We start from the raw sequence: 21,770 nt of genomic DNA, 5'->3' as shown, positions 1-21,770 counted from the left end.
CAACTCGCTCTCCTTTGACTTTCCTCAGCACTTAAAGGAAATCAGCCAAACCACTCTCCTTCCTCATAGCTCTTCAAATGAAGGTACTCCCACTTGGGGCCTTACCAGCAATGGCCAATTCACTATTAACAACATGTATAATCTCCTCAAGATCCATAAGAACCTGTCTCATACTCAAAGAGAATTCAACATGGCCTGGAAAGCCAATACTCCCAACAAAATCAAAACATTCTTTTGGCTCATGCTCTATAATAGGCTGTCCACCAGTGCCTACCTAAGCCACCTGGGATTACCTCTCTCCCTCTTCTGTCATTAGTGCCAAGATCAGGAGAAAACCATTCATCATATCTTCTCCAAATGTCCCAATACCCTCTCTTTCTGGGACAAACTGTTTCATTCATCCCCCTACAATTCTACAGAACTCCTTACCAACTGCAATGCTGCCAACTAGGAAAAAGAATGGCAATAACTTAAGGACAAAGCCTTTAACAGCTGGCTAAAATGGGGAACCTTACTACCTCACTGCCTCTGGACCATCTGGCTGAATAGAAATGACAACAACTTCAACCATACAAACACTCCCCCTCCCCCCACAAGGTTGTCGCTTTGGCTGCTGAATATAACATGCTAGCCAATGCTGGCACAATTGACAAGACTGATACTACCACTGTACCAATTAGCTGGAAACCTCCTGCAAGAGACCTCTTAAAGCTTAACATATATGGCTCAGCTCTCCAGAACCCTGGGAAGGGGGGAATTAGTAGAGCCTTTAAGAACCATACTGGGGAATGGGTCCTGGGATACTACATGCATCTCCCCCTGACCACCTCTGTCATGACTGAACTGACTGCGCTAAGATATGGTCTGACCATCGCTAAGGCTTACAATTTCCACCACATCACTATCGAAACAGATTCTAGTGTTCTACTTCACATGCTTCTGAATGATCACCCATCCTACCATAACCTCTTGTCTGAATGCAGGATGCTAATGGAGGAAATGTGCATACCAGTCCCCGCCAAAATATACAGGGAACAGAATGCAGTGGCGGACGCACTTGCGAAGGAGAAAGCTAGGACTCAAGAATTGGAGCCCAAGTTAATTTTGCATATGCCACATTTTGTAATTTCTCATGTACAAGCAGACCGTGAAGGCGTTTGTTTTGACCGAACAATTAAAAACTTATCTATTATCCTACAGGGCTGGAATGTGGCCCAGAACAATATTGTTTTGGCTCCTACGCATAAGAGGAGCATTCTCGATCTACACCGTTAATTAATGATACCCCGTCTTTTAACCAAAATTTTTTTAAGGAAAAATAGCATAAACACACATCTTAACTTAATATATTTAAATAAATTTTTATTCTTAAAAAAGTAATTACTAAATTCTCAACTACTTATGTATTTTAGTTGGATCTATCGGGAGTTAATTATGTATCTCAACATATCCAAAATCGGAAAAAAAATCGAAAGCTAATTATATATCCTTATAAAAAAATGTCTTTTCGTTAGATGTATTATATATCTCGACAGATTTAAAATTTTAAAAATATATCAAAAGTTAATCATATATCTTTAGAAAAAAAGAGTACCTTTATTGGATATATCAGGATCTAATTATGTATCTCGACATATTCAAAATTGTGACTTTTAATAATCATATAAAATATAAAAAAAATTATAATTAACTTTTTAATTATCAAAATTTATGTTTTTTGTCTATAAATTTAGTCCCAGAAAGTTGATAAAGTGAAAGCTACCATATTATAACAATGTGTGGTGTTGGATTTATCATTTATACTCCTACCGTTTAAAAAAAAATGACCTACTTTGACTTGACACAAAATTTAAGAAAATAAAGAAAACTTTTGAATCTTGTGGCCTTAAATTAAAGTTGAGTCAAATGTACCAAAATATCCTTTAATCTTGTGGTCCTAAATATGTCATGTGAAAAATTGAAATTAAAGTATTGCTAAAAAAAAAAAAAGATCATTTTTTTAAATGAATTAAAAAGAAAAGTAAATCATTCTTTTTTAAATGGACTAAAAAAAAGATTAAATCATTTTTTTTTTTAAACGGAGGAAGTATCAAACAGAGTACAGTATAATGTGTCCATATCTCAATAATTTTACTTTGACCTCAAGTCAACCTTCCACAACTATAGACTCCATATTCGTTTGCATTTATGGTCCCATTCCTCACTAGATCTACCCCCACTGCCAATCCAATAACAATAACATGAATCATCTAGTCGTGTTGTGGTGAAGTGGTAAATATATATTTTTATAATTAAAAATTTTATATTTAAGTTATAATATATATAATAGTGAAACTAAAAATTTTATCAATATGAATTGTGGTGCAGTGGATGAGGCTGCTTCATCCTTAATCAGAGGTTATGGGTTTGACTCTGGCATATAGAAAACTCTGTTGGGAGTGCTTCCCCCCTAATGAAGCCCTACGTGATGCGAATCTGGATTAGTCAAACTCTAATGTGGGGATACTGAACATCGAATGGAAATAAAAAAAAAAGAAACTAAAAATTTTATCAAAAAATTTTACTAATAAAGGAGTATCATATGAACCCATTGCGTCAATGTGGCTCAGGCACTGGCTATGAATATGAAGTCATTTTTATTAGAAAATAGGGTGAAAATTATTTATACTTCCAAATTTTTATTTAAAAAATTACATTCCTTTCTCAACTTTGAAAAGTAATTATTCTCCTTTTTTATCTTATGTAATATCTATTCTACCCGTTCATATTACATCTTAGTATAACACATTTCAACGCTAATTCAGGTTTAATCAAATTCAAATATGAATATTAACCATCAAATGGGAATTCCAAGAAAAAAGATCTGAATGTCAATGATTTTTTTTTGTTTTGTTCGATTATAATAAAATATCTGTTAGAAGCTTCAAAACTATATTAATTTTTAACTTTTTATATCGATGTAACTAATACTTAGACACTATTATCAATTTTTATACTCAAAACTTTATAAAAAGAATATTAGTACTGTTTTAGTATTAAATTTTGAGACATGATTTATTTGAAAAGTATTTTTCGTACACCCATGTTCAAAATGTTTTTTCCTAAAGACAAGATGTGATTTAGATGAGAGTTACACATGATCAACTTAATTTCCAAAAACAGATACTTATAACAAAAAACTTACCTAATTAATGCAGCATAGATAAGTTTTCTGCTCTTGAAAGATTTAAAATTAGGAATGTCAAGATTTAATTTTGACTCTAAATGGTAAGACATCAATTCAACTCATAAATAATGTCAAGGAAACTTAAATTAGTAAATTTGGCATGTAGAACGCATAAAATTAACGTACATAGTCCATCGACCATATAAAGATTTAATGCTCCATTTTTTTGTGAAACTACAACTACAATTATATTGGTTCTTCAATTTGAAAATAATCTCTCTCATATCCTTTAGAATTTTTCGGATTCACTTTTGATTTTTGAGGTTAGAATTCGAAATCTCTAAAAATTCATGAAAACTATTATTGTTCTCCTAGTCACACCCGGTGGTAGTGATTTAGAGTCTATTTGAACTGGCGGATTGTAAAAAGCTCATAAGGTTTAAATAGTTAAAAATACTTTTAAGTGTTCAAACTAATTTTATAAATAAAAAATCGATAAAAATGTTTGAAATAGTTAATATGCAAGTTGTTCTTTATAATAATGACTAAAATGCTTTTTAAAATATTGATGTAAATTTAAAAATAATTGTGTAAAGAAAAGAAGGAACGACGAAGATGAAGTAAGAAGATTTATTTTGGAAAAGATATGTTGAGAATTAGAAAACATATAAAGGATTAAATTATAAAACATTTGATCAAATCAAAAGTAATTAAAAGTTGATGACTAATTTATGATTTTTGACTGATTTCATTTTATTAACATCTTACTCTAACATTTATCAATCCCATAAAAAAAAATTTAAAATTTTTTAAAGAAAAATTGACCAATTTATAAGATTATAAAAAAGAAAAAATTATGCAGAATGTCAGTCCACTATAATTATTTAAAAGTAAAATTATTTAACTTTATAAAAATTACCCGAAATAATTTATGTTGATGTTGTACATTTTCGAGAATAACATGCATTTACTATCTATTCTCTCTTATATCATGCCCCATTTTTCCTTTTTCAATCTCTATCTTTTTTTTTTTTCTTTTTTTTTCAAATTCTCTGCAAATTTCTCCATCTCTATAGGCGTTTTCTGTACAGTTTGATAAACTTAATTTTGTGTTTGTGACGTTCGATTTTTAGAGCTCTTTGATTTCGTATAATAGTATATGATAATTGTTGGTTTCTTTTTTTTTCTTTATCAGTTTTCAAACTATTTTTATTTTAATATATAAATAAAATTTTCCTTTATAAAAACACCCTCTTGAACAACTTTACACTAAGCCTCTTTTCTTTAGTTTCCTCAGCAACAACTTTACCCTTGCCCTCTCGCGAATGGAGCAAATTCTGTGATCAGTCTTCTACCGTTTAATGCGTTGATCGAAGAAATGGAGGATTAGTCTCATGATTGACGGATGTGGCTTGGAAAACAAAAAAAAAAAAAAAAAAAAAACTTTACACTTGCCAATATTCTTAATTTGGATGTTTTAGAGGTTCTAAAAAGCTTCTTTATTCATTTTTGTCACCTTCTTCTTGCCTAACTCACCTCCATCATCCTTACAAACATTGTTTCTTTCATTAATCAATACACTAACACCCTCCACCCCTATTCCACCCCACCCCACAACCCCATGCACCCCACGGATACACACTTTTGCCTTATCTCTTCCTCTTGTCTTTTCTCTGTATAATCATTTTTTCCTTCCTACTAAGACTTCATTTTCCTCTCACCACTTACTGCACTAAAAACTACTAACATACTCTTCTTACACAAACTTCTTTTTCTTTTTCCTATTTCTAGAGTGTGTGTCACTGCCAATTCCCCATCTTCCCTTTTCCCTTTGGAGGGGTCTCATTCAAACTTTTGAATTCTTTTGGCTACTCAAGAAAACAAGAGTTTGAATCAAAACTTCTCACAAACAAAAGAAAATTCATTACTATTTCAGGTAGCTTCTTGTTTTCTTTAAGCCTTGTTCATTTTGTTAGCCTTTTAAGTTCCTTCATTATATATGTTTTCTTGAGTTTTTGCTCTTCATTTTTATGCAATAACTACATAATTATACAAAGTTTTTTTTTCTGTATATGAGTTATGACATGATTCTTAACAAATATGTCTGTTTCTGTATTTTTTATTTTCAAAAACTGAGGTCAGGAGATTACAAAGTGAGTAATCGAACCTCACCAATAAGGTGAAATTTAGGTAGCCAATCCATGATGAAGCTATATAGGGCTGAGGAGTTCATCCTAACTCCTTCGGCGAAAAATTACTTGTTTATGTATGATTAAAATTATTTTTATGTATACAGTAGATATGTTGAATTCTCTCAGTAAAGAAAGCAATTTGTTTTCTGTCAATTTTCATTTGCCTGTTGTAGTTAGCTATATTTCCTTAGAAAAAAGTTTGTTATGTTATTGTTCATTTTAAGGATAAATTTCTTAAATATTGTCATGTTTACAATTTACAGATATGGAATCCAAGATTTTTCAAAATCTTCTTGGTTATATTCCTATCCATTTTTTTTTTATATTCCTATCCATTTTTTTTTCTTTTTTTGGGGTAAATTAGTAGTATCTTCTTTCATAACCTGGACAGTCTGTAAAATAAGGTGAAGCTACTACTATTACATTTTGAGTCACTTTAAAGGGAGAGAATTGTTATTATACATAGTGTAATTCACAACTAAATGAGAAATTGACATCTTAACATTAGTTTATTTCCTTCCCAACCCCACCCAACAATTCCATATTTTATAATTTCATGTATCTTCCTGTATCTGTAAGTTTTCTTTTTCTTGAACTGCAATTTTTATTTCATGTTGGAAAGTTATATGAAGTATGTGACAAAACATTTTGTTAGGTATACATACAACACTTTGGAAAAAGACAGCTTTTTTGAATCGGATATGTTATTTATTTATACATTATTTATATATAGCATTTAATCTTAGTTTTTGAATCCTTGATTTTCCACTGTTTTTCGTTCAGCTGCTTTCTAGGATGGACACCCATAATGGCAATAATGGAGCTCTTGGTTGGATTTTTGTCCCCTTGATGAAATGACCCTTTTGCCCCTTCCAAATTTCAAGAATGGCCAGAATCCAAAAACTCCAAAACTCCCTCCTAATTCTTGCTATTTTCTTGTTTTTGAATTTTTTTGTCCAGCCAATCAAGTCCTTAACTTCAGAAACTGAGGCTCTTTTGCATTTCAAAGAGCAGCTTAATGACCCTTTGAATTACTTGGATTCTTGGAAAGACTCAGAATCTCCTTGCAAATTCTATGGAATTACATGTGATCAAAAGACTGGTCTTGTTATCGAAATTTCGCTTGATAACAAGTCCCTTTCTGGTGTGATATCACCTTCAATTTTTTCACTTCAACATCTCACTTCTCTTGTGTTGCCTTCAAATTTACTATCAGGGGAACTTCCTCCTGAACTGACCAACTGCACTAGTCTCAAAGTCTTGAATGTCACTGGAAATAACATGAATGGAACCATACCTGATTTATCTAAGTTGACTAACTTAGAGGTGTTGGACTTGTCGATAAACTACTTTTCCGGGGAATTCCCATCTTGGGTTGGAAATTTGACTAGTTTGGTTGAGTTAGGCCTCGGGGATAATGACTTTGTTGAGGGTAAAATTCCTGAGACTCTTGGGAATTTAAAGAAAGTGTATTGGCTTTACCTGGCAGGTTCAAATTTGATAGGAGAAATCCCGGAATCCATTTTTGAAATGGAGGCACTAGGTACATTGGATATTTCAAGAAATCAGATTTCAGGGAATTTCCCTAAGTCTATAAACAAGCTGAAAAAGTTATGGAAAATTGAGCTGTTTCAGAATAAGTTGATAGGAGAACTTCCTGTAGAACTTGCAGACCTCTCTCTTTTGCAAGAATTTGATATCTCTAAGAACCAGATGTATGGGAAGCTGCCTCCGGGAATTGGAAACCTGAAGAAGTTAACAGTTTTTCAAGTATTCATGAATAACTTCTCTGGTGAAATTACTACTGGTTTTGGAGATATGCAGCATCTTAATGCCTTTTCTGTGTACAGGAACAGTTTTTCTGGGACATTTCCAGCAAATCTTGGTCGGTTTTCGCCCCTGAATAGCATAGACATATCTGAAAACAAATTTACTGGTGGATTTCCAAAGTACTTGTGCCAAAATGGGAACCTACAGTTTTTGCTAGCTATTGAGAACGGTTTCTCAGGGGAGTTTCCAGGTACTTATTCGTCGTGCAAGCCTTTGCAGAGATTGAGGGTCAATAAGAATCAACTTTCTGGGAAAATTCCTAGTGGTATATGGGGACTTCCAAATGTACTGATGATGGATTTCAGTGATAACGAATTCAGTGGAACTATGTCTTCGGAAATTGGGGCTGTTACTAGCTTGAATCAGTTGGTGTTATCAAACAACAGATTTTCAGGTGAGCTTCCAAAAGAACTTGGGAAACTCACACACCTGGAAAGGCTGTACTTGGATAACAACGACTTCTCGGGAGCGATACCTTCTGAACTTGGTAAACTAAAGCAACTTTCGTCTTTGCATTTGGAGAAAAACTCATTATCAGGGACTATTCCATCAGAATTGGGTGAATTTCCTAGGCTTGCAGACCTGAATCTTGCTTCAAATCTTCTTACAGGCAGCATTCCCGACTCCTTATCAACGATGACCACTCTGAACTCTCTGAATCTTTCACTCAACAAACTCACAGGTACTATACCAACTAGCTTGGACAATTTGAAGTTGTCTTCATTGGATCTGTCTAGCAACCAGCTAGTGGGAGAAGTTTCAGTAGATCTTTTAACGATGGGAGGAGACAAGGCATTTGCTGGTAACACGGGACTTTGTATTGACCAAAGCATCAGATTCTCGATCAACTCAGTTTTGGGCAGTTGTGGTGGAAAGGCTGCTACGCATAAGTTGAACAAAGTAGTTGTGTCTTGCATTGTGTTGCTTTCCTTAGCGGTTCTAATGGGTGGTTTATTGCTCGTCAGTTACCTAAACTTCAAGCATAGTCATAAAGCAGATGACGAAGAAAAACTGGAGGAAGCCAAAGGAACAAATGCAAAATGGAAGCTTGAGAGCTTCCACCATGTGGAAATTGATGCAGATGAAGTTTGTGATTTCGATGAGGATAATTTGATTGGAAGCGGAGGTACTGGAAAAGTTTATCGTTTAGACTTGAAGAAAGGTTGTGGAACAGTAGCTGTGAAGCAACTGTGGAAAGGGAATAGTGTGAAAGTTTTGACAAGGGAAATCGAAATTTTGGGAAAAATCAGGCACAGGAATATAGTAAAGTTGTATGCGAGTCTAATGAAAGAAGGTTCAAATATCCTGGTTTTTGAGTACATGCCAAATGGTAATCTTTTCGAGGCACTACACCGAGAGAGGAAGGCTGGAAAGCCAGAATTAGATTGGTATCAGAGATACAAAATAGCACTTGGAGCTGCAAAAGGAATTGCTTATCTGCATCATGATTGTTACCCTCCCATCATTCACAGAGACATCAAATCAACCAACATTCTACTTGATGAGGATTATGAAGCAAAAGTTTCAGACTTCGGGGTAGCAAAAGTTTCAGAAATTTCTTCTAGGGGATCCGATTTCAGTTGTTTTGCGGGCACTCATGGTTATATGGCTCCTGGTAAGTTTCAAGAAAGCCTTAAATTCAGTGACCATTTTGTCTCTCATTGTTACTTTTCATATTTGAATTTGCATTTACCTTCCTATATGTTTGCTCGACAGAAATGGCATATACTCTCAGAGTAACAGAAAAGAGCGACATTTACAGCTTTGGTGTCGTGCTATTGGAGCTAGTTACTGGAAGAAAACCAGTAGAGGAAGCCTATGGAGAAGGAAAAGACTTGGTCTATTGGACTTCAACTCATCTAAATGACAAGGAAAGTATCAACAAAGTTCTTGATCAAAAGGTGGTATCTGAACTTGTTCAGGATGAAATGATCAAAGTGTTGAGAATTGCTACCCTTTGTACTACTAAGCTTCCTAATTTGCGCCTGAGCATGAAAGAGGTTGTCAATATGCTTGTTGATGCTGAACCTTTGACATTTAGGTCTTCAAGCAAATCTGAGAAAAAAGTGCACAATTTTTCAGAGGTCTAGTTTCTCTTTCGCGTTTTTTGGGTTTTCCCTGTTGATAGTTGCTTTGTAGTATAATTCTCAAGTTAGTTTTAGGTATCTGATATATATAAATTTATACCATGTTGTATGATATCCCACTTTCTTTCTGTAAAAGTTCGAATTATGTAAGTTGAAATGTACTTTTTCTGGTGTGGTTGGAAACTTCTGAAATTGGATTAATTTGAAATGTGGGAAGTAAATGTCCATGATTAAGAAACTTCCTTTATTGTAAACTTTGTGTATGAAGTTTTAATAATTCCTAGCGCAGGTCATATTTAGTTTCATCCTTCTAAGAATCGCTTAGGCCAAGAGTCCATCGGAAACAGTCTCTCTCTACCTTCACAATGTAGGAGTAAGGCACGGTATACACACTACCCTCCCCAGAATCCACTGGGTATGCTGTTATTTCGAAGAATCACTTATTATTGCAAAAATACTTGATGATTCAATGAATATCCACTCAAAAGTAGATTGTTGGAAGCAAAAATGATATACATGAATATTTCAATACATTTTATCAGAGGAATGGCAACCAACCATTTGAACTCTGTTGAATTCAATAAAACTCCCCACTACTCGTCATTTGTGATCCTCCTCAGTGTTACATTGTACATATTACTGATTTTTCCTGCTCTCTACGACATCACGGTTCCAAATCTTCTCTGCTTTGATTCAAGAAGTTGAGTTAATGCACCATCAATCTGAGCAAATACCTCCTCTTTGGAAACGCTCCCATCCACCTGAGATTAAAATAACTCAGAGAAGAGAGAGAAGATAGAAGTTTAACATTGAGAAATGATATGAACGCGCTCATGCACGCGTTTGGAAAGAAAGTACATACATTATCCTTGTTCAGTGAAGAAAAAGAGAAGGGTAAGCAAAAGGAGTCCCTGATTTAAGTCGCCTCCTTTCACCATATAAAGGATATGTGAATTAATGTTAAGACAAAGAGGCACTGGAACATAATTTAAATTAAACATTTTGCAATCTACATGTCAAACAAAATAATTTTATAACCATATAATTATTCTTTGCCAATTAGAAAACCAAACAACTTTTTCTCCAAACGGTTCCAAATTGTCTTTTATGAGCAGGCACTACAATACCAATCTTCCGCGATCTAGCAACTGTAGGCAACCTTCTATCCAAAGCTAAGCACAGACAAAATTTCTGTTGAGGATGAATAGCTGGGTGGGACGTAAGACACCTCCATTGCACCTTTGGGAAGAGAGGTCTGAAGGTGGTCTACATTTTCTTAACACTAAATTTTCCCCCTTATATCATTGTGTGCAACCTGTTGTACAGATCACCCTGCAGGGTCTGAGCAGCCATGATAAATCTTCTTGATTCTATAATTTTCCTAATAATTCAAGTAGCATTACCAGGGATTAAACAAGATTCAACTGCCTCATGCTTCATATAATAAATATGGACCCATTTTACCCACAGACAATCTTTCAGATTGTCTTTGAAGCAAGAGCCCAAAGTTGTTTCAGTATGGCAGCTCTGTTCCATGTACACAAGTGGATTACATTCAGCCCTCCTGCTCCTCTAGGTTGACATATTTTCTCCCAAGATGCCAGGGCTCACTTTGAGTTTGCCACAACTCCAGTTCATTAGTAGGTTCTGCATACTTGTTCTATCAGTTTCATAATCTTTTTGCGAAGGAGGAACATTTGAGCCCAATAAGTTTGCATTCGAAAGACTATAGACTTGATAAGTTGCAGCCTCCCAGCATAAATGAGAAGTTTTGATGTCCAGCATTTGATTCTTTCTGTAATCTTGTCCACCACAGGCATACATTAAGTGAGAGTGAGTTTTTTTTATGACGGGGACTCCTAAGTATTTAAATGGTAGTGAACCTTCACTACAGTCTAGCAATCGGAGGATATCCTGCTTGACCCCAGGTTGAACACCTGAGAAATAGATAGAGCTCTTCTCACAACTAGCTATCAGACCAGATGCCTTTAAGAACTTCTCAAAAGCCTACTTAATAAGGATCACTGATTGCTGCTCTGCATTACAAAACATTAAAAGGTTATCTGCTAAACAAATGTGCAATAATTTCAACTTTTTGCATCTGGGATGAAACTGAAAAGTAGGGTTTCGTGCCACTACTGCTAGCTCTCTATTCATATACTCCATGGCTAAGACAAAGAGATAGGGTGATATAGGATCACCTTGTCGAATGCCTCTGTTGCCTTGAAAAGGCTCTGACAGGCTACCATTTATCACCAAGGAATAGGACACACAAGTAATACATTCCATCACCCAATTTATGAAATTTAGAGGGAAGCCATAGTCTGCCAGAATACACCTTAAGAAATCCCACTCAATAGAATCATAGGCTTTGCAAAGATCAACTTTCATAACACACATAGGAGACATACCTTTCCTCGTATACCATATCAAAATTTCATGACTAATGAGCACACTATCTACATAACTTCTTCCTTCAATAAATGCTGACTGGGAATGACTCACTGGTAACCCGACTACACTCTTAAGTCTATTAGCCAAGATCTCAGTAATAATCTTATAAACTGCGGTACAACATGCAATAGGTCTAAAGTCCTTAACACATTTGGATTTGGTACTTTTGGTATGAGGGAAATAGCTATATTACTAAAGGACTTGAACAATTTAACTTCCCAGAAGAATTCTTTCACTGCATTGTTTATAGATAATTGCACTGTTAACCATTGTCGGTTGAAAATTTCAACAGGAAACCCATCAATTCCATGCGCCTTATCTAAAGGTAATCCTTTAACAGTATCCAAAATCTCCTGATCAGCCACCATTTGAATCAGTAAGCGTTTCTGGTCATGAGTGAGGCAATAACCATTCTTACCTACTTCTGCATTTGGACATGGACCAACACCTGTTGCGGTACCCATAAGGCTCTTAACCAGGCATGAAAATATTTGGTATTTGCATCACCACTAGTGATCCATGTGGCCCTTGGTTTTGGTCGCAGTACTTGTTCCTCAATCAAACTCCATTTAAGAAAGACCTCGTCCTGTGGCCTATAATTCATCTGAGATTGAATAACGTCCAAGTCTAATCTGAGATTGAATAACCTCTCTTTGAGCATGGGATGCCAAATAGGTGTTCAACCCCTTTAGTTCTAGCTTCAAAGTTTTCAATCTGGTCCACAGTTGGGCCATATGAGAGCTCCTGATCTGCTGATTCCATACCAGCTGCACTATACCCTGAAAATCAAGATGGTTTAGCACAGTTGAATACAGTTTAAAGGGCTTTGGTTTCATGGTTACAGCAAGTCTATGTTCCATAACAATTGGAGAATGATTAGAGATTGGGTTTAGAAATTCTGCCTCTACATGTCCCATAAGATTGTAACCAATAGACATTTCCAAAGGACCAATCTATTTTTGAATAAACTCGAGAGCCTTGGTCCTGTTTATTACAAAAAGTGAAATGACATCCCTTAGCCTTAAGTGCAGCAAGTTGGAGTTCATCTACGCAATCCTGGAATTCTGTGTTTCAGCTAGGGTTACACCAGATCCAAGACTGTCCTCAGAGCTAAGGATAGCATTAAAATCACCACTAAGTAGCCAGGGTTCCATAATGTTCCATCCCAACTGAATCAGGTCATTCCATAATGATCTTCTATTTGTAGCCTCATTCTTTACATAGACTACAGTAAGAAGAGAGGTAAAGGTAGACATCGCCTTACAGTGTATAAACTGCTCACTGGTGTGTAGGATTTGCAGCTGAACTTCGGGTTCCCACATGAACCAAATCCTGCCATTGGGAGCCATAGGATAGCTGCACTTTGTATTCCAGCCTTGCACCATCTTACCTAATATAACATTTGCTTTATGTTCTTTAACTCTAGTCTCAAGACATCCAAATACTTCCACTCTATATTTATGCAAAAAGAGTCGGATCTCTTTTTGCTTTTGGGGCGGATTTAAGCCCCTAATATTCCATGTAGAGATGATCATGGAGGGGTACGTGTTCCCCCTGGATCAGTGCTCAGACCAGAGGTCCCCTCCCTTAACAATTCACTTAAACAATGATACCAGTTTGTCATTAGAATCCCATTTTGGGTCACCGGAGTGGACTGTTGTAGACTAGGTGCATCTGCAAGCCACCCTGCACATTTGAGACTCTTACTGGTGGAGATTGCTCCACAAGTGGTGGAGAAATTACTATAGTTGCATTTGTATCTTCTTCCTCCGTGCGTGCAACCCAGTCTTGGCGCAGAATTCTACCATTTACTCTTCGACCTCTATTTCTCCTTCTTTAAGGAGCCTCTTGAAAATCCTTATCAAGTCGTAGCTGTTCCTGCTTCATTTGACGGTCCTCTTCATGCCCAAAATGCATATAACAACAACAACAACAAACCCAGTGTATTCCCACATAGTGAGGTCTGGGGAGGGTAAGATGTACGCAGTCCATACCTCTACCTCTAAAGAAGTAGAAAGACTGTTTCCGATAGACCCCCGGCTCAAGACACGGAATACTAAAAATATTCATAGTAAAGCATGGAACAAGATGACATAACATAAATACGACACCCACAAGTAATAGTAACCAGAGAAAAGTAAACAGACTCGTAATAAAGCATGAAACAAGGTATCATAACAAGAATAATACCCTCACCAAGTAATTCCCTAACTAGCATCCCAAACAGACCCTAGCCTTCTGCCCTAATTCGCGTCTTCTAGATCTTCCTATCTAGGGTCATGTCCTCAGTGAGCTGTAACTGCTCCATGTCCCGCCTAATCACCTCTCCCCAGTACTTCTTTGGCCTACCCCTACCCCGCCTAAAACCATCCAAAGCTAGCCTCTCACACCTACAAACCGGAGCATCCATGACCCTCCTCATCACGTGTCCGAACCATCTCAATCGGACTTCCCGCATCTTATCCTCCACTGGAGTCACACCAACCTTCTCCCTGATAGTCTCATTCCGAACTCTATCCCCCCTAGTCAGCCCACACATCCAACGCAACATCCGCATTTCCACCACCTTCATTTTTTGAATGTGGGAGTTCTTAACTGGCCAACACTCCGCTCCATACAACATGGCCGAACGGACTGTCACCTTATAGAATTTGTCTTTAAGCTTGGGCGGCACCTTCTTATCACACAACACCCCCGAAGTGAGCTTCCACTGCATCCATCCCGCCCCAATACGGTGCGAGACCTCCTCGTCAATCTCACTGTTACCCTGAATCACGGACCCGAGATACTTGAAACTATTCCTCTTACATACCACCTGTGATTCCAACTTCACTACTACCTCATTCTCCAGCCTCACGTCATTAAACTTGCATTCCAAATACTCTGTCTTGCTCCTACTCAACCTGAACCCTTTTAGACTCAAGAGTTTGTCTCCACACCTCTAATTTATCATTCACACCCTCCCGCGTCTTATCAATCAAAACTACATCATCTGCAAAAAGCATACACCCAAAATGCATATAATGATGGCAATAATTTGGTCTCCATTCATAATCAACTCGTTGCGTGTAATTTTCATTCAGGGAGGCTATCTCCACTGATTCCACTAACAGATAACCTCCACTAAAATCCGGGCACAAGAGATTCTTTCCATAGTTTTAGTAATCCTATCCGAGTATAATGGCTTCCTATTGCACTTGGGATTTTACTCAAAGCATCACTCGACCAATAACCCACCAGTACACTAGGGAGCGTGACCCAAATGGGAATGGTAATGATACAATCAGAATTAAATTCAAAATTTCGAGTCCAGGCTTGAATAATGAATGGTTTATTGTGATAAGTATAAGGATCTCCCAGCATCACCTTGTCATAGTCCTCATGCAAGTCAAATCTAAAGATGAAATACCCGTCACCATGAGCTAAGATCTGAGGCATCTTAGCAAATCACAAAGCATTTGCGATATACAACTCCATAAAGCGTAGATACGGGTTATCCCCCATGACATAGCCAATAATCGAGGTCTTCCAGTACTTCTCCTGAGGTTTTAGATCCGCTTCATCAAGTGTCACTATACGTCTTCCTTGGCTTGTATTTGGGGCAACATATGTAAGAGGTTTCCCGTTGTGTGGTTGTCGATTATCTTGCAAATTGGGTTTCTCTTCCGGGGACTGATTCGACGAAGTCATCGTGGAGAATTGTAGTCTTCGAGCCACCGGAGCTGTACCAGTATCCCCAAAATCTACCAGACGTTATATCCACCAATGGTGTCCGATGTCCCCTCTCCCACCTCTGGAATTGAGCAAAATTGTGGGAGGAGATAACTACCAAAGGTAATTGGAGGTCTTCGTGAAAGATGTACTTCAGCCGGCGTCGCAATCGCCGGTGTTTTGCTGAGCTAAGAGCTATATTTTCAGAGGTCAGCGCATGTTAACACTCCACGCTAAAATGCACCGAGAGAGACACTTTAATTCATTGCACTCAAAGTTAAGCAAAACTTTTATGAACTATATTCATGTTAACCAAAACCTTCAAAACCATCAAATACAACAACATACCAAGTATACTCCCACAACTGGACTCTGTGAAGGGTAGGATGTGCACAAACCTTATCCCTACCTTTGAGGGGTAGAGAGGTTGTTTCCGGTAGCCCCTCGGCTCCAAAGAAGTGTAATCAAAGCAGGATTGAAAGGAAAATAACGAGAACAAAATAGCAAGATGAACAAAGCAAATAAAGCAAAGGGCAGTAGTAAAAAGTGAAGAATAAGAGACTATGCAATTACTAACAAATACTACTAAATAACCCAATAACTATAAACAACAACATACCCAGTGTAATCCAACAAGTGGGATCTGGGAAGAATGGAATGTATGTAGCCATACCCCTACCCTGTGAAGGTAGAGAGGCTGATCCTGATAGACCATCGGCTCAAGAACCAAATAACTATGAATCAAACATCAAGCATAAAAGCAATGAACAAGTTGAAAGTATCTGTTTTGATCATGAGTATGTTGCGTGCTGTATATATTTCCTATATTAGAGGTGTGGAGGCAAACTCTTGAGTCTAAAGGGTTCAGGGTGAGCAGAAGCAAGACAGAGTATGTGGAATGCAAGTTTAATGACGTGAGGCGGGAGAATGAGGTAGTAGTGAAGCTGGAATCACAGGAGGTATGTAAGAGGGATAGTTTCAAGTATCTCGGGTCCGTGATCCAGAGTAACGGTGAGATTGACGAGGATGTCTCGCACCGTATTGGGGCGGGATGGATGAAGTGAAAGCTCGCGTCGGGGGTGTTGTGTGATAAGAAGGTGCCGCCCAAGCTGAAAGGCAAATTCTACAGGGTGGTAGTCTGTCCGGCCATGTTGTATGGAGCGGAGTGTTGGCTAGTTAAGAACTCCCACATCCAAAAAATGAAGGTGGCAGAAATGCGGATGTTGCGCTGGATGTGTGGGCTGACTAGAGGGGATAGAGTTCGGAATGAGACTATCCGGGAGAAGGTTGGTGTGACTCCAGTGGAGTGCAAGATGCGGGAAGCGCGATTGAGATGGTTCGGACACGTGAAGAGGAGGGGCATGGATGCCCCGGTTCGTAGGTGTGAGAGGCTAGCGTTGGATGGTTTTAGGCGGGGTAGGGGTAGGCCGAAGAAGTACTGGGATGAGGTGATTAGGCGGGACATGGAGCAGTTACAGCTCACCGAGGACATGACCCTAGATAGGAAGGTCTGGAGGACGCGAATTAGGGCAGAAGACTAGGGCCGGTTTGGGTCGCTAGTGTAGGGAATTACTTGGTGGGGATTTTATTCTTGTTATGATTCCGTGTTCCATGTTTTATTACGAATCAGTGTGCTTTCCTCTGTTTTCTAATACTTATGGGTGCCGTATTTATGTTATGTAATCTAGTTCGGTGCTTTACTATGAGTTTGTGTGGTATCTCGTGACTTGAGCCGGGGGTCTATCGGAAACAGCCTTTCTACTTCTTTAGAGGTAGAGGTATGGATTGCGTACATCTTACCCTCCCAGACCCCACTAGGTGGGAATACACTGGGTTTGTTGTTGTTGTTGTTGTTACTCTGTTCATTCATGTGTTTTTCAATCTGCATGCTGGACTGAAGCAACTGCACCAGTGCAAAAAGACTACCTGGAATGTAATATCTTTGTACATTGAGAGAACAGATTCCACATTTTGATGGTGAGTGTGCAGACGCAGCTTCACCTGTAAATGGTAAATTTAAAAAGAACTTAAGAGAAAAATGAAGCTGATTACAACATAAATTTCTGGTTATAGAAAACTATCATTAAAGTCAGTTATCTAAGAGGCAACTAGAGTAAGCAAGGAACAAGGACAGCAAAAGAATGATGTAGTTGAAGAAAGAAATTTAAGACACGCCACAAAATTTCCAGAAAGAAGGAGAACCATGGGTTTCTTCACAAAATAGATTTAAAATGATTTGATTAGAAGGTCAAGAAACGATCAACGGGACAAACAGTAGGCCTCCAACAATTCAGAATTAAACAAGTTCATGTGAAATAAAAGCTCCATAGAAAGGGAAAAGCCCTATAGAAGTTGTAGCATGAATTGTAATGTCAGTATTGTGTGCATTAACTTGCCTTTTCTTCTGTATCATCAAAGCGCTGGGTAAGTCTTGCAGCAATTTCATCTGTCTCCGGCGGAGAATACTTCAAGTGGTATATTCTCCCAGTAACAGGATCTAGTCTACGACCAACCACTCTCTCGACAAGTATTTCTTCAGGTACCTATCATTTACAATACTTATTCCTGGTAAAAAAAGTATTGGTTCATGACTCAATGAAGGTGCATCTATTGTGAAACTTCCTGCAGTTTAATATACTACTGGTGAAACAAAAAGAACTAGAAAAACTGCTGTAAGTTGTAATTTTGGTATTAACGGAGCACAGTATTCAGTTAAGCCCACGAAGCCTCCAACTGATAACAAAAGTATTAGCTTTTGGTCCATCTACAAATAAATTTCTTAGAGTATAACCATTAAACCACACAATTATTCACCTTTTATGCTAAGAGAATTGTTCTGATACTTTTATTTTGTAACCTAAGTAATCTGATTAATGTAGGGAAATGTGCTTAGAGGAGGAACCAAAGCGCACAGTTCTCGCAATTGAAAGCTATATATGCTTAGTTGGATTACTTGGACTAGAATTACATATTAGTTATTACACAGACCAAAAACAATTATCCCTCTAAAAGAGTTCTCAAGTAAATTTTGAATGCATGATGTTCTATGTCGATCCTTTTCATCCTCTAAGGCTTTACCTAGAAAGAGGTTGAAAACGTAATCAGGGATATGAATAGCAGAACCTCACTTCCAGAAGAATGAAGAGGTCTGGCTGGAACCCAAATTCTTTGAGAGCTAATGCTTGAGACGAACTCCGAGGGTATCCATCTAAAAGCCAACCCTTTTCTTGAGAGTCTGGACGCACCAACCGCTCTTTCACCATCTAAGCCAAGAAGTCAACCAATTAATTACTCATGAATACAACACTGTTTCTATTGACTGCTTTCAACCTTTAAAATAGCATGATAACAAAAGCGGGAATTAGTTTGCAAGGTAAACCTACTGTTACAACTATCTCATTTGGTACCAATTGTCCTTTATCCATATACTCCTTTGCTCGCCTCCCGTTTTCAGTGCCTGCAGCAATTTCGGCCCTCAATAAATCTCCAGCAGCAACATGAACCAAATCGTACTGCATATATGAGCTCAATGGAATTCAATTTATGATTTTTCACAGGGTACATAACAAGCAAAATGGGTAATTAAAGTAGCAACAAAAATCGACTGCAACTACCAACCATTTTTCAAAGGGAACATCAATTGCAAATTATAATATACATTTTTATAAGTACATCTTAAATAAGGAAAGGGATAAGGAGCATGGCAATCAAAATAAAGTTGAATCAATCAAGAGATGTGAAGAATGTGAGTTGAAGTAGTAGGGATTTGCCAATTATTATGATAGAGTTGATTCTAATATGGCCAATTTCAGCTGAAGGATTCTACTATTGAGCCCTTAATATAGAGAAGAGAATGTACCGAATGTAGAGGAAACCAAATGAGAGTTTAAAATAAACAAAGATAAAGGGACTAGGGAACAAGGTACCTGTGAATTGTAACAGAATAGGCTTAGGAGAAATTCGTGGTATGCTAAGGAGACAAGGTAATATGAGGAACAGATGCTAGTAAGATGCTTTTCAAGGCAAGTCTGGTAACAGGAAAATTTTATATGATGATCTTAGTTTACAAGAGTGTAAAGAAATGTGATAATTCTGTTATTTGGGCTGTGGAAAAAGAGGTATATCACCCCGCAACTTATATTATATATCACAAGGAATAGCTATTAGCTAATACAGGCATTAACTATGTGGTTATTTTCAATCTCTGTATAACGATCCCCGCATACTAGTCCTTGTATAAACCAGTCTATGAACCACATGGAGTAACGGTCAAGTCATAAGAAATCCTGGATGGAATGATGTCAGTAACATGGTAAAAAAGCTGGTCCTCAAATTTAGAAACCAATGGTCAAAAGTCCTGAATGGAAGAATACCTCTACATTGTATCATCTGGTCTATAACACAAATACTAGTGGAAATTGGGATAATATTATACTAATAGATAAACTTGCAAGTATAGAGATTTCATATTCAGAAATACTCTCAACATGAGATCAGATAAAACCAAAATCCCAATGGATCATCGTCCATCACAAAAAGAGAAACCTACATAGACTAGCAAATAGATATTTCAAACATTAAAGATCTTAAAAACCAACTAGTCCCAAAAGAAAATAAAAACCACTACCTTCTTGGTAATGAGCTCGCACTGTGTTCCTTTACCAGAAGCAGGAGCTCCCGATATCATAACCCTCAAAGGTTCTTGCTTTTTCGCAGACCCCACAACCTAAATCACAACATACAATTTAACCACAAATCAAGATTGCCTTGTTGGCAAACACTCAGCCACTACACAAAGCTATACCAAAAAACAATCAATCAACTACATCTCAGTCCCAAACTAGAGGCGGACGACTAAATGATTATTCAATATCCATTGTACTCTATTCAGTTCATCTCATATCATTGAGCGTGAAATATATTCTTAAGGCGGCAGCTGCATAGAAAAAATCTTCAATATACATTTATGTTAATTTACAACCTATTAATGTCGGGACTAGTCATGTACTGGTATTCTGCACCCACTAATTTAAAATTCTGCACTCACTTTACTTCACTTTTTCTTTTAACCCTTCCCTGGAAGCTCCCGCCTTTTTTGCTCCCTTGGTGACTTGAACCCATATGTAAGATGGGATATCTAGGATTAAGTTTGAGATTAGATTTATACACTATTTGGTTGACAATATAAATTGATCCATTGTCAACCAAACACAATATAAATCTAATTCCAAACTTAATCCACCTTATCCCATCCAACTTTGCATTCTATTATTCCACCTTAGACCTGGACTATAATTCAGGGATAATATAGGGGGGCGTTTGGCCATGAAAAGCTTTCACAGGTTTGGTCATAAAATTCCAAATCTTCGACATTCAACTTAGTTTCGAATTTTAAAAAACAACAAAAAGCTATTTTCACTCCAAATTACTCACAGAAATTCAAAACAACTCCAATTTTCAAATATCATTTTTCACTTTGAAAACAAAAACTATTTTTTTTTTCAAACTTCACAATGAAACATGGCCAAACACCCACGTAGTCCGATCCCTATCAGCCCCATTTACCACACTGACATTTCTACACCCAAAATTCAACGCAAAAACCAAAAGGGTATTAGAAGAAATTACAAAACGTACCAAGAAACTGGGACCATTTGTGGATGGATTTCCCCGGCATTGAGTTTGGAGAAGGGTATTATTGGGATAAAATGAAGAAGATTTAGAAAATGGTAAATGGGCAGTAAAAGTGAGCTGAAGAGAAGAACAAATTGGTGACGAGGAAGACTTGTTAGGCTTTGTAGAAACTGTGGGGAAGCTCAATGAGCAGCACAAAGCCATGGCGCTCTACTGCTCTCTGCTTAGGGAGTTGTCGGTAATTTGCTTACAAAATGGGGATATTGTTAGGGATTAATAAACATAACTCCTTAAAAATTTGAAACTTTGCTGCCTGCCACGTCAACAGGAGAATAGAGTTCAAGCAGCGAAAATAATATCTTCCACAAGTATGGGGTTTGGTTCTTACCCGAGTTGCCTTCTCAAACCTTTTTACAAGTTTAAATTTGAAGTGAATTATGTACCATTTTTTTCTTTTAATTTTTTCAATTTGTTATATATAAGACCAAAAACTTTTGTAAAAAAATTATAAATTTTAAAATAAGTGGGCGTTTGGCATGAAAATTAAAATTTTTGAAGTTGAAGCTGAAAGTTTGAGTTGTATTTATCCACAACTATAATTAAAATTATTTTTAAATTTTTGGGAGAGAAGAAAATGGGAAAAAGCAAAATCAACTTTTTTTTTTTTTTTTTTACTTTTTCAAATACAACAAATTG

At 37.1% G+C, this 21,770-nt stretch overlaps 3 protein-coding genes across 4 annotated transcripts; 2 read left to right on the top strand and 1 right to left on the bottom strand.

The window, feature by feature from the left end:
- The first annotated feature begins 624 nt into the window (after positions 1–624).
- LOC107874010 lies at positions 625–1,275 on the top strand. Its single transcript, XM_016720916.1, has one exon. The coding sequence runs from the start codon at positions 625–627 to the stop codon at positions 1,273–1,275; it is 651 nt and encodes a 216-aa protein (XP_016576402.1).
- Positions 1,276–4,186: 2,911 nt separating this feature from the next.
- LOC107872768 (receptor protein-tyrosine kinase CEPR2) lies at positions 4,187–9,529 on the top strand. The gene is made up of 3 exons (XM_016719365.2): positions 4,187–5,102; positions 6,142–8,803; positions 8,905–9,529. Exons 2-3 carry the CDS (start codon positions 6,244–6,246, stop codon positions 9,276–9,278), a joined length of 2,934 nt encoding a protein of 977 aa, XP_016574851.2. The 5' UTR covers positions 4,187–5,102; positions 6,142–6,243; the 3' UTR covers positions 9,279–9,529.
- Positions 9,530–9,701: 172 nt separating this feature from the next.
- LOC107872767 (adenylate kinase, chloroplastic) lies at positions 9,702–21,513 on the bottom strand. Of its 2 annotated transcripts, XM_016719363.2 has the most exons (7): positions 21,078–21,513; positions 20,068–20,166; positions 18,824–18,952; positions 18,569–18,703; positions 17,837–17,983; positions 17,367–17,441; positions 9,702–10,036 (listed from the first exon to the last, which is right to left on the bottom strand). In XM_016719363.2, the coding sequence occupies exons 1-7, from the start codon at positions 21,276–21,278 to the stop codon at positions 9,932–9,934; spliced, it is 891 nt and encodes a 296-aa protein (XP_016574849.2). In that variant the 5' UTR covers positions 21,279–21,513; the 3' UTR covers positions 9,702–9,931. The 2 variants fall into 2 exon arrangements, with proteins under 2 accessions (XP_016574849.2, XP_016574850.1); XM_016719364.2 differs by lacking the exon at positions 18,569–18,703 and having other exon boundaries at positions 21,078–21,461.
- Positions 21,514–21,770: the final 257 nt, after the last annotated feature.

The sequence above is a fragment of the Capsicum annuum genome, chromosome 6, assembly GCF_002878395.1.
Source record: "Capsicum annuum cultivar UCD-10X-F1 chromosome 6, UCD10Xv1.1, whole genome shotgun sequence".
Classification (NCBI taxonomy): domain Eukaryota; kingdom Viridiplantae; phylum Streptophyta; class Magnoliopsida; order Solanales; family Solanaceae; genus Capsicum; species Capsicum annuum.
This window is presented reverse-complemented; position numbering and strand designations above follow the sequence as displayed.

Bases quoted from the DNA above. Each gene is read 5' to 3' on its own strand.
- LOC107874010 (XM_016720916.1), top strand. From the start codon at position 625: ATGCTAGCCAATGCTGGCACAATTGACAAGACTGATACTACCACTGTA.
- LOC107872768 (XM_016719365.2), top strand. From the start codon at position 6,244: ATGGCCAGAATCCAAAAACTCCAAAACTCCCTCCTAATTCTTGCTATT. The intron at 8,804-8,904 runs GTAAGTTTCAAG...TTTGCTCGACAG, and splicing joins TCATGGTTATATGGCTCCTG to AAATGGCATATACTCTCAGA.
- LOC107872767 (XM_016719363.2), bottom strand. From the start codon at position 21,278: ATGGCTTTGTGCTGCTCATTGAGCTTCCCCACAGTTTCTACAAAGCCT. The intron at 20,167-21,077 runs GTACGTTTTGTA...GTTGTGATTTAG, and splicing joins CAAATGGTCCCAGTTTCTTG to GTTGTGGGGTCTGCGAAAAA. The intron at 18,704-18,823 runs GTAGGTTTACCT...TTCTTGGCTTAG, and splicing joins CAAATGAGATAGTTGTAACA to ATGGTGAAAGAGCGGTTGGT.